At 48.4% G+C, this 12,071-nt stretch overlaps 1 protein-coding gene across 1 annotated transcript; it reads left to right on the top strand.

Moving 5' to 3' along the window:
• Positions 1-427: 427 nt before the first annotated feature.
• On the top strand, positions 428-12,063 carry TPI1 (triosephosphate isomerase 1). Its single transcript, XM_028712496.2, has 7 exons — positions 428-629; positions 7,827-7,950; positions 8,609-8,693; positions 8,821-8,953; positions 9,915-10,000; positions 10,160-10,247; positions 11,474-12,063. The coding sequence occupies exons 1-7, from the start codon at positions 518-520 to the stop codon at positions 11,590-11,592; spliced, it is 747 nt and encodes a 248-aa protein (XP_028568329.1). The 5' UTR covers positions 428-517; the 3' UTR covers positions 11,593-12,063.
• The last annotated feature ends 8 nt before the right edge of the window (positions 12,064-12,071 follow it).

The following is a 12,071-nucleotide window of genomic DNA, read 5'->3' as shown; positions in this document are numbered from 1 at the left end:
GCTGTACGCCGGCTCCCTTGGCCAATAAAGTGAGATGAGCGCCGCAACCCCAGAGTCGGCCACGACTGGACCTAATGGTCAGGGATTCAAGTTAATGGGCATTGCCATTCAAATGCTGTTGTGTTTGGCAAGTCTTCCCTGCACCCCCCCCCTTTCATACTTTATTCAGTTTGGCACCCCTGATTACAGAAGACACAGAGGCACTTTTAGAAACGTGAAGTGCATTTGATAAGTCTCCCTGCTTCTTACATCACCGCCGGCAAAGCAATGCCAGCCAGCCAGCCAGCCAGCCAGCGCGCACGCGCCTCCTCCCCGCGCTCGCTCGCGGCTTCTTTCGGAACATCAAAGGGAGGCGGGGCCGGCGTGACGTCATGGGGGCCAGTGGGCGGGTCCCCCTCGCGCCCCTATAAAGAGGCCGGGGAAACGGCTGCGCCGCCGCTGCGCGCTCTGACCTTCGCAGTTCTCCTTCGCATCCATCGAGGCGGGCGGCCCCGGGGCACCAACCACCACCGTCACCATGTCGCCCAGGAAATTCTTCGTCGGCGGGAACTGGAAGATGAACGGCGACAAGAAGAGCCTCGGGGAGCTCATCCAGACTCTCAATGGCGCCAAGGTCCCCGCAGACACCGGTGAGCCGGGGGGTGCCCAGGTGGGGGGGGGGCAAGGGGAAGCCCCGAAGGGGCGCGATCGTGCGCGCGCTTAGCCTTAGGGGAGGGGAAGCCCCCGCGCCCGGGTCTGCAGGCTCCCCGGAGGGGCTGGCAGGAGGCAAGCGGGGCCACCGGGTGCCACGTTTAGGATGGGGAACCGTCCGGGGGCGCACGCCCCGCCGAGCCCTGCCCGTCTCCCCTCTTGCGCCCCCTTCGCCATAGGGGAGCGCGAAGGATAATACCCGCCGATGAACTCGCGCAGGGGGAGAAACAATGTCGAGATGCCTGCGGTTGCCGGGGGTTGGTTTGGATGACCCTGCGGGGTCCCTTCCAGCTCTAGGAGTCTGCGATTAACGCGCAGCGGCCTCTAATGGGATGGAGCATGAGAAAGGGGAGCCGGTGAAGGAGGCCGGCCTGTTGTCCTGGCCCGCTCCATCCACCCCCTTCCTGGCTGCAGCGGTGCCTTTCCTAGGGGCTCGGGCAAGGGCGGGGGAGGCGCCCGGATGCCTGGGTCCCTCCCTCGCCCCCGCCGCGTGCTCGCCCGCACGTACTCCAGGGCTGCCTCTCCCGGCAGGCGAGCTGCCTTCCTTGTCTCTCTCTCTCCTTCTCTGGGCGTTTATAAAGCCTTGCCAGGAGGAAGGGAGCCGAAGAAGCCTCTGCGCCCCGGAAAGGAAACTTGCTACATACTTTCTTTTTCCACTGCTTCTCTGTTTAACATCTTTCCGGCCGCGCAGAGAAAATAGGCTTTTCTTGCTACATTATTTCCTCGCCGGGAAATACTGCATTATTGTACTATAAAAGAAAGAAAGAAAAATCCTCGGGCGGAACGTGTCGGCAGCTTCAAAAGGCCGAAGAAATACTGTGGCGGGCAGTTCCGAGGGTGCTGTTCAACTTAATTCTGATTCAGAGTAGAGCTGTTGAAATTAATGGAGTCATGGAGGGGTTTTCCAGGGAGGCCAGCATAGAACAGCCCAGGCCTTAAGCACAAGCTTAGAGCAAAGTTAATTGTTTCAATGCAAAGAGGATTAAAATACAAGTAGATTTTATATTACTAGTAAACGGGTCAAGTGCTGGTGATTTTTTACTGATAGTTGTGAGAGGAGCAGATTTACTCCTTGCAGAGCAGTTGTGTGAAGCACGGCCTGCACATTTTTGCCTTCTCTTAATGACCTCCTTCTGAGAAAAATGAAAGGTTAAAAATCACAGAATGCCCTTGAAGGAGCTTCTTCTCTCCCTACAGTCTATTGTACTAGGGCGACTAGGCCCACTATTAGTCACAGCTCAGCCCAGTCTATGGAAATCCATGTGTTCAGAGAGAGCCTGCCCACTAGTCACGTGGCACAGAGTGCTTTGGGTGCTGTGTTAATGACCACCCACCCTACATTTAACTGGTGGCTAGCAGTGGATGAGAAGCCGGGAAATAATCTGACGAGTCCTCACAAGGGCCATATAGCGAGAGGGAAAAGGGATGCAGTTGAGGCCTGGTCTGCTGCAGAATTCTTTGTCTGAACGGGGCTGGCACGATGCCCAGTTCTCAGGCAGTGAGACTAGCTAGCCCGTCTGCCTCTCTTAGTTTTGGTTGGCATGGTTGTGCCAGCGGGAGACTCTGCCTGCAGCATGGACTCCTTGCTTGGGGGCAAAGGGGATGCCTGGACCAAAATTTGGCCAGCAGATCCTTTTCGCTGTCCCCCTCGGGTTGGAAAAGGGCAAGATGGGGGCATCCTGAAGAAATGTCAAAGGGTCTGGAGGAGAGGGTTCCTAAATATAGGTGGCGGCGCAGCTGCCTAAAAATACCAGCTACTGTACTTGGAGTTGGGAAACTTTATCCCTGCAGCCTGCTAAAGGTCAGGAAATGGGCCTCCAGATGAACTATATGGGGAGAGGTTGATCTACTCAGTTGCCCCAGATATTCTGTCTCCTCTATATTATATGGCCTCCTCAGGATTTGAGCAGATCTGAGAGCCAGTGTGGTGTAGTGGTTAAGAGCAGTAGTCTCGTAATCTGGGGAACCGGGTTCGCATCTCCGCTCCTCCACATGCAGCTGCTGGGTGACCTTCTTTGAAGTCTCTCAGCCCCACTGACTTCACAGAGTGTTTGTTGTGGGGGAGGAAGGGAAAGGAGAATGTTAGCCGCTTGGAGACTCCTTCGGGTAGTGATAAAGCGGGATATCAAATCCAAACTCCTCCTCTTCTTCTTACCTCCCTCTGTTGGAGATGCCACTGCAGTGTCCCCTATGCAGACTGCATCGTGGATTTGTAGAGTTGGATGGGACCCTGAGGATCATCTAGTCCAACCCCTGTAATTCAGGAATATGCAACTGCCCCACACGGGGATCAAACCTGCAACCTTGGTGTTATCAGTGTCATGCTCCAACAAACTGAGCTATCCGGTTGTTGCTTTCTCTTACCAGTTATTTGCCGACTGGCTAAGCAAGGCTTCTAGCCACAGAACAGCTTGTAAAAACATCCAGGATTATGTTGCTAGGTAAACACTAGGCTGCCTGCACCCCAAAAGCCCCCTTTCTCAAGAAATAGTGTAGCAGTGCTTAAGATTATTGGTTATAGGGAATAGGTTTGCCCTTTACCCCAGGGAGTCAGCTTTCAAGTTTCTGACCTTTTCAGCGCCCACAGCTCCACCCGACACACTTATTAGGTTTCCCTCCATTTTTATAACCTCTTATATATCTATGAACATATGAGGCTGCTTTGTCCTGAGTCGGGCTACTTGTCTGTCTCGTCCTATTTTGCTACCTGTTTTGACCAGCAGTGGCTACCCAGGATCCTGTGCAGAAAAAAGGATTTTCCCACCCCAGTAAGATCTTTTTAACTTGCAAGTTTTCTACCTCTGAGTTCTGGCTCCAGCCTGCAAAAACAAATTACAAGGCTCAAGTGTCTCTTGACCCAGGGGTCAGCAAACTTTTTCAGCAGAGGGCCTGTCCACTGTCCCTCAGACCTTGTGGGGGGCCGGAGTATATTTTGAAAAAATAATAATTCCTGTGCCCCACAAATAACCCAGAGATGCATTTTAAATAAAAGGACACATTCTACTCATGTAAAAACACGCTGATTCTCAGACCATCCAAGGGCCGGATTTAGAAGGCGATTGGGCCAGATCCGGCCCCCGGGTCTTAGTTTGCTTACCTGTGCTCTTGACCCTCAGGCAGATATTGTTTCAGGATTAGAGCTGGCAGTCAGAGCAAGAAGGGATTTGACCCACCCAAGAAGGATGCTATTTGTACTGCCTTGAACCCAGACGTGGCTGGCACATCTGCTTCCCTGTGACCCTCCGAAAATTGGGATCACGGTCACTGGTCAGGAACATTTGGATTTAAAGTCCAGCATTCAGAGGAATACTGGTTCCTCATCCCTGGTCAATGGGATAGGGTGATTTTTAAAAATAAAAATAAATAAATCTATAATGGGAAATGGCAGCCAATCTGTTTGGTGGTTAACCTTGCTGAAGGTAACTTTTTAGACTGAGACATAAGATTTAGTGTAGATTCCCATTTTCTCAGTGAAAACTATTTGGAGGGAGTAGATGCATTTAACCTCACTGAAAAATTTACCAAAGCAACTCTTTTTATTACCTGGGCTTTTTCAGCAGTATCCCAATGATTCAGGTTGGGTTACAAATATATCCTTTCTCACTTTTCGCTCTTACAAAAGTAGGCCAGGCTGTATTATTTTGTGCAGCACCTCTAAGATTCTGCTTTTGGTATAAGATTTGGCTTGCATCTGAGAAGGGAAGTTCTTTTAGTATGGAAAGTCAAGGAGAGAGCATCTATTGTCACTCAGGCAGGCCATGTTCAAGTGAGGCTTCGTTGCTGAAAGTCTTTGACATCCTCTCTTCCCCTTTGTAAATTTAAAGATAAACAAAAGAGCATGTAAATGTTAAGCAAAGAGGAAAATTGCCGAAAATGTCACTCCTTCCTTTCTTCTCCCCCCTCACTAATCTAGTAGTTTCAATGATCTAAGGCTCCTTCCAGAAAATCCCCTAAAATACGTTCATCTCCTTCCCCCCATCTGGCATGAAGATGCATTTTTAGAAACCACTTAGCAAATTTAGGACAGTCTCTTCCTGGTTGGCACCCTGTAAAATCTATTAACACCCAGTCACTATCAGGAAGACGGGATTTGTAGCCTTTGTCTTTGTTAATTTTAAGCCCAACTTTTTGATTTCCAAAAAGATCCTGTTTTCCCCACACAGAAACTCCTGTGGACTCTGCTCCCCACTCCTTCTCATCAGCTGCCCAAACCCTTACCTGTCTTCTGTTCTGAAACCCAATCAGGTCCCCATTTCTAGGAAAGGTAAAGGGACCCCTGACCATTAGGTCCAGTCGTGGCCGACTCTGGGGTTGCGGCACTCATCTCGCTTTGTTGGCCAAGGGAGCCGACGTACATGTGGCCAGCAGGACTAAGCCCCTTCTGGGGAACCAGAACAGCGCACGGAAACACCGTTTACCTTCCCGCTGGAGTGGTACCTATTTATCTACTTGCACTTGGACGTGCTTTTGAACTGCCAGGTTGGCAGGAGCAGGGGCCGAGCAACGGGAGCTCACCCCGTCGCGGGGATTCGAACCACCGACCTTCTGATCGACAAGTCCTAGGCTCTGTGATTTAACCCACAGCGCCACCCGCGTCCCATTTCTAGGGAAACCTATGCTCTTTCTTCCCCTTGCTGTGCACTTGTTTTCTCTTTAGTTTCCTCACCCCCAAACGCAACCCCCCCCCATGGAACTTTTACTTCTCTAGCAATGCCCCCCACCCAAGTCTTGCAATGGCCTATTCTGATTCTCACATTAAACCTTTCCCCAGGCTCCACAAAATCACTATGCAAATGCCATTCCAGCTTCCCCTTCTCTTTTTAAAAACAATTTGCCCTTGCCACATTCATTTTCCTTCAGGTACCACCTTAACACCTTCAGCCAAATCTCCCCCTTTGCCTCATTTCAGCCAAATTCTCTCTCTCTCTCTCTCTCTCTCCCCCCACTTTCCACAGGCCAATTGTCCTACAGTCTAGTGTGTTTTCAGGTCTGCTTTTAGAACTGATAGCTTTAATCCTCCAAATCTGACTATTGTTCAAATGCTACTAGGTATGATAACTTTGAGACCATAAGATCACTTTTGATTGTGTTCTCCCTGTTAACTCTTGGAGTGCTGAATTCTGAGGTGCATTCACAATTGATCATGAAAGGGGAAAGTCAGACTGCATGTGAGATGTGCAAGCAGCACACTTAATAATGACCATCAGTGTGCTGTGGGGATTGTGCATAGTGCTGTGGCGCTATCGAGAGAGAGGGCCACAGTGTTTGAAACAGGGTGGATTTGATTTAAATCAAATCGATTTAAATCACCATTTAGGCAACAAGACTCATTCTTGGTATCATCTTATATATTTACAACCAGATGAAGGTTTCATTTTTTGGAATAATAAATCTTCAGAGTAGTTTTTTACAGTTGTATCAAAAATTACTGATTTGGTTATACTATTAGAAATACACAGACAGATAATTGTGAGATTATTGTGAGGTTTAATCAGCTAACTGTTTATATTTGGACAACTTTTCTGCTATGTTTTATTGGAAGGAGAAAAACAATCATTTCCTTAATAACAATTTAAACAATTTGTTTAACTAAAACAATAACATTATAGCATATGTATCCATTTTTTGTTAACTGATGTGGTTAAACAATTTTAAAAAAACCACAGACTGAGTTTTAGCACACATGAAAAACTTAAAACAAATCCTTATTTCCTGATGAATAGCTTTTGGACTATAACGTAACTTAAATAGAAAACTATCTTTAGAAGTATTTTTTCTCCAAAAGCATTTTATTTAAAAAATCTGATTTAAATTTTCTGAAAATACAATTTTTATTTTTTATTTTTAATCATTGATTTTTATCCACTCTGGTTTGAAATTGGCCAGGTACATTTTGCATCTGACTTTCAACCACTTGCTGCGACCAAGTGTAGAGGTCTGGGTGCCAGGAGGACGCCTGACACCTCCACTATCTGGTGGCGCGTCCCTGGGGATCCTTGGATCTGGACTGCTTCCAGACACTAATGCCCCATCCTTATAGTGGTGGTATCAGTTATATTTTATCTGCATAGAATGAATTTCTCGAGTCAATTTGTTTTTCCTGTGCAGCCCGAGCAGGAGCAGTCACGATTAAGAAAAAGAGTTCGGAATAGGCCGATATACATGTGGACTGTCCTCGATCAAGTCACTCTTCTTCTTTGAAGTTCTTAGCCTAGCTCACAATTGTCATCTGAACTAGCCAGACGTTTAACAGAGAATCAATCGCAGTCAGTCCATCCTTTGAAAAACAAGACTTTAGAGTTGTCTTGCCCAAAAAATATCAACTAGAGTAGAAATTCCGTTTTGGCAACTGCGAGCCTTGGTTTTAAGGAACCATTTGCTGCTAGCTTATATACAGGGGTACCTCAGGATGTGAACAGGATCCGTTCCGGAGCCCCGTTCACATCCTGAATAGAACGTAAGACACATCTGCGCGTGCGTGGGTCGCGTTTTGCCGCTTCCGCACATGCGCATGATGTCATTTTTGAGCGTATGCGCGAGTGTCGAAACCCGGAAGTAATGCGCTCCATTACTTCCGGGTTTCACCGCTTGCGCAGGTGCTCAAAATGATGTTGCCCCGCGGCAACCCAATAGCGCTCAACCTGAATCACATTCAACCCGAGGTATGGCTGTATACAGTGGTACCTCGGGTTACACACGCTTCAGGTTACAGACTCCGCCAACCCAGAAATATTACCTCGGGTTAAGAACTTTGCTTCAGGATGAGAACAGAAATTGTGCAGTGGCGGCACAGCAGCAGCAGGAGGCCCCGTTAGCTAAAGTGGTGCTTCAGGTTAAGAACCGTTTCAGGTTAAGAACGGACCTCCAGAATGTATTAAGTACATAACCAGAGGTATGACTGTATATCTGAGTTTCTAACACTGGGGAAGGGGAGATTGGTGGTGGAAGGAAGGGAAGGTTTATTTACCCATGGTTACCTTCTGAACCTCATGGCACGGCCAGCAGAGTTGAGCCACGAGTGTCTTGTGTCCAGCACCCGAAGAGTGAGTTGGCCTTGGGGTGGGAACAGTCTGCAGCCGAGAGACTCTGTGGGGCGCCTGCTTCATCCTAGATGCTTTTCTTTTTCTCGTCCTCAGAGGTCGTTTGTGGTGCCCCCTCCATCTACCTCGACTTTGCCCGCCAAAAGCTCGATGCCAAGATCGGTGTGGCCGCCCAGAATTGTTACAAGGTGCCTAAGGGAGCTTTCACAGGAGAGATCAGGTTAGTCTTCTGGGACTCTGGGGGCCGGGGGCCACAAAGAACCGGCATTCCTTTAGCGAGGGGTAATTAAAAAAAAGTAAATAAGGATTTGGTTGGCACCCCGTGGCAGAACAGATGGCGTGATTTCTTTCCTGGTCTGCCCTGCAGAGGAGCTTAAGTCCATGAATAACCATAGTTTAGAGGTCCAGGGCCCTAAGGAAGTCAGACTATCCTCCGCCAGGGCCTTTTTAGTGATGGCTCCAACCTGGTGGAATGCTCTGTCCCATGAGACTAGGGCCCTTCGGGATTTAACCTCCTTCCGTCGGACCTGTAAGACAGAGCTATTCTGCCTGGCTTTTAGTTTGAATTCAGCCGGATCTTTTATTTCCCTTCCCTTCTCTTCCCTTCCCCTCCCCTTTTTATGAAGATCACCCACTCTGAGACCCCACAGCTAATTCTCCCCTGGCCTCCTCACTGGCCCAAGTAGGACCAATTCAGCCAGCTAGCCCTGATTTTTGAATTTTATTGTTATTCATGTTTTTATACCACATTTTATGCTGCTTTTATAATTAAGTGTTTTAAAGTGTTTTAGATTTGTCGTTAGCCGCCCTGAGCCCAGTTTTTGAACCGGGAAGGGCGGGGTATAAATAAAAATTATTATTATTTCCTTCTGTTTCAGCCCAGCCATGATAAAGGATGTTGGTGTCACCTGGGTGATTTTGGGACACTCTGAGAGGAGGCATGTCTTTGGCGAGTCCGACGAGGTGGGTGACCTAGTAGATTTCTTTCCCTCCGCCATCGCTGGGCTAGGAATCACCTGCAGCAAGGAGGTGTGTGGAGATGGTACAGTTTGTATGGGACTCTGAAGCTGTCCTCCTCCCCCTTTTCCAGCTCATAGGGCAGAAGGTGGCGCACGCCTTGGCTGAGGGTCTGGGCGTCATCGCCTGCATTGGGGAAAAACTGGACGAGCGAGAGGCTGGCATCACCGAGAAAGTGGTATTTGAGCAGACCAAGGCTATTGCGGGTAAGAAGAGATGGGAATGTGCAGAAGCTTCCTTGGGTTTCAAGTGAGGGGAAGGAAATGCTTCCGTTTGAAATAATGGGGCAAAAGGTTTGGTAATAGATCATTCAGTAGGCAGCAAATGCAAATGTACACCAGTGGCCAAAATTGTGGAAACCTTTTGGGGAAAGCGTTTTTTTTTTTTTTGAAGTTTGATGGCTCATAATACCGTTTTATATAATTTTAGTAATACCGTAAAATTATATATCAATGGAAAGATAATTTAATGAAGAATGCAATGCAACAAAGCTTGTTCAGTTGCCTGTATTTTATTAAAAGTTAGAGCCAAATAACCAGAAAAAGGAAGCACAACTTGCTTGCAGTAAATGCATGCTCAGAGGTCCTTAAAGTTCTAGATAACACTAACTTTTAAGTGACCCAGGTTTTCTCTCATTACTTTGGCTTCTGGATACATTACTCCAAAACCTGAGCCCTATACAGGCTTTTCTCCTAATGTGCTCTGTATCATGGGTTTTTTGGGGGAGGGGCAGGGGTGCACATTCAGGCCTCATTTGCTCCCCCCCCCCCCACATGCACTGAAGCCGAATGTCTCCAGCTGGGAATCTACTCTGCTCATGGAGGCTTCCAGCTTTATTTTGAATCCCTCTCAGTTAGCAGAGCATGAGACTTTTAATCTCAGGTCGTGGGTTCGAATCCCACGCTGTGCTGTGCAAAATATTGGTGCATTGCAAGGGATTGGACTAGATGACCCTCAGGACCCCTTCCAACGCTACAATTCTGGAGTTCTAGCCTCATAACTTGATGGGAAATTTAGATCTTGGAGATGTCTAATCTTTGTGCTTTCCCACCCCGCAACTGCCATCTAACTATACATGCTCTTCCCAATTGGTCAAATTGTGCCTGACTACCCCCCCCCCAACCCCAACCCCCCACAATGCTCATTGTCCCCCTCTCTTGTCCCCAGATAACGTGAAGGACTGGAGCAAAGTGGTTCTTGCCTATGAGCCAGTTTGGGCCATTGGGACTGGTAAAACTGCAACTCCTCAACAGGTACGGATGCGGTTAGCGAGAACCGTGTTCCCAAATCATGTTTCCCTTTAGAGGTGGTCTTGGCATCAGAGGATGGGGAATATCCCTGGGCCCACCCTGAGACTCTGGACCAATGGCCTTTAGCTGGCTGTGAGTAACACGATTCTTGCCTTTTGTTAGGCTCAGGAGGTTCACGAGAAGCTGAGGGGCTGGCTGAAGAGTCACGTGTCCGATGCTGTTGCACAGTCGACTCGGATCATCTACGGAGGTAAACGGAGCCCTCCCCAGTTCGCACAGCAAGTGTGGCAAGAGTTTGCCCTTTCCCCCTATTGATCGCACAGCAAACATCCTGTTTCAGATGTGCGCCTGTCAAACAGAATCTCAAAGGGGCACAAAGTTAATTTGCGTGTTCCTTAGTTCCTTAGCTGCACAGGCTGTAGTAGGGCCAGTTCAGGCCACAAGAACTGAAAAAAACCTTGCCTCCTCAGCAGATATGGATGTGGGTAGGGAGGAAAGTGTTGCCCAAATTCACTTCCCTTTTCTAAGAGATGGTTCGTACTGGAGAATGGAGAATGTCTTAAGCGCTGAGCTCCTTTGTAGGGTTTTGGTAAGGATTTGCCAAGGACAATCCTTGAATTGAATAATGAAACACTGGCAATAAAAATTAAAGGAACCACAATTCAAGCGCAGAAGCTGCGTCCATCTTCTCACAGCTTGCCATGGAGAATGGCAGTTTTAATCTGGGAGGGATGGTCAGCCCTATGGAACCGCCTCCTCAAATTGCCATCCCAATGTAGCTGTTGGCAAACAGCAAGCTTTCTGTGTGGTTTTTAGATAGCACGGTTTCATGACCAGATTGACCCTGCTCCCAACACTAATAATTAAGGTAGGCACAGAAACTTTAAAAGAAAATGTGAAGAGAGTTCATCTGGAAAGACATAATTTAGTTGCAGATAAGTGGTTTGTGAGGAGCTGTGAATGTGGGTTAGAAGAGGGGTTTTCTTAAAAGGCAAGGTGGGGTGGCATTTATATGCTACTTGCTTGTGGCGAAATCTCCACAGTTTGCAGTGGTTTGATCCAATGGTCAGCCTAGCTAGCACATGTAATTGTGCTACCTAATTTTGAAAGCATGGCTGATCTGAGAGGAGACAATTCAGAGCAGAGAAGCAAAGGGAAGAGGTGGGGCTTAACCCTTCACCTGCCTACATTGCTCCAAGGTGCCCTCCTTGGGTATATGTGTTTGTGCACGCACAATTTTATTACAGCAGAAAAGCTGGACAGGATTAAGGACTCCTGCCACCCCTCCACATTATCTCTCCCAGAGTAGTTTTGCTTTTGAAAGGCACTGTGAGGGGGTCGCAGAATTAGCCTTGGAAAAGCCATGTAGCCAAAGACATTGTGGGGTTTTTTTTGTCCTTATCTGCTGTGTGGTTTCTCCTCCCTCCTTGGGCATTTTTTAAATTTTTTAAAAAAGGGAATTGTAATCCTTTGCAGGTTCCGTCACTGGCCCCACCTGCAAAGAACTGGCCTCCCAGCACGACGTGGACGGCTTCCTCGTCGGCGGGGCTTCCCTCAAGCCCGAATTCGTAGACATCATCAACGCGAAACACTGAAAGCTGCTGCTCGGCGTTCGAAGTGAGGGGGTGCAGTTCATCGCGGGCGGAAGACACGGCACTGTAGAAACCTGCGCCCACCCTCTGCACTTGGGTCACATGAACTCCCCTTCAAGTCCCTGTTCCCATACTTTGCTGTTAATTGTCCCACACTGCTGCTAAACACAACGGTTGCCAAGGCAATTCTCGGTTAGCTGGATCTTTTGTGCAAGCAGGCCTTTGTTTACTTCCCCCTGTGCTGGAGGGACAGGCCTTCCTGCCTTGCTCTTCTCCCTGTAAGCTAGACAGAGGCCTGTTTTTTCCTGATCAATGTCTAGTTTTGCTGCCTTGCTGAGGACGGGGTCTCTTGCCTCTCGCTTCAGCCGAGTCGGAGTCTTTACCCAGTGGCTTGTGTTGTGTGTAAGATGTGCGTCCGTACTGTGTCCCACCCCCTAAGCCAACAACGAACAGAAATAAAGAAAGGGAAACGAACGTAAGGC

The sequence above is a fragment of the Podarcis muralis genome, chromosome 17 (assembly GCF_964188315.1).
Source record: "Podarcis muralis chromosome 17, rPodMur119.hap1.1, whole genome shotgun sequence".
In the NCBI taxonomy this organism is placed as follows: domain Eukaryota; kingdom Metazoa; phylum Chordata; class Lepidosauria; order Squamata; family Lacertidae; genus Podarcis; species Podarcis muralis.
The sequence above is the reverse complement of the archived record's forward strand: the minus strand, read 5'-3'. Positions and strand labels throughout refer to the sequence as shown.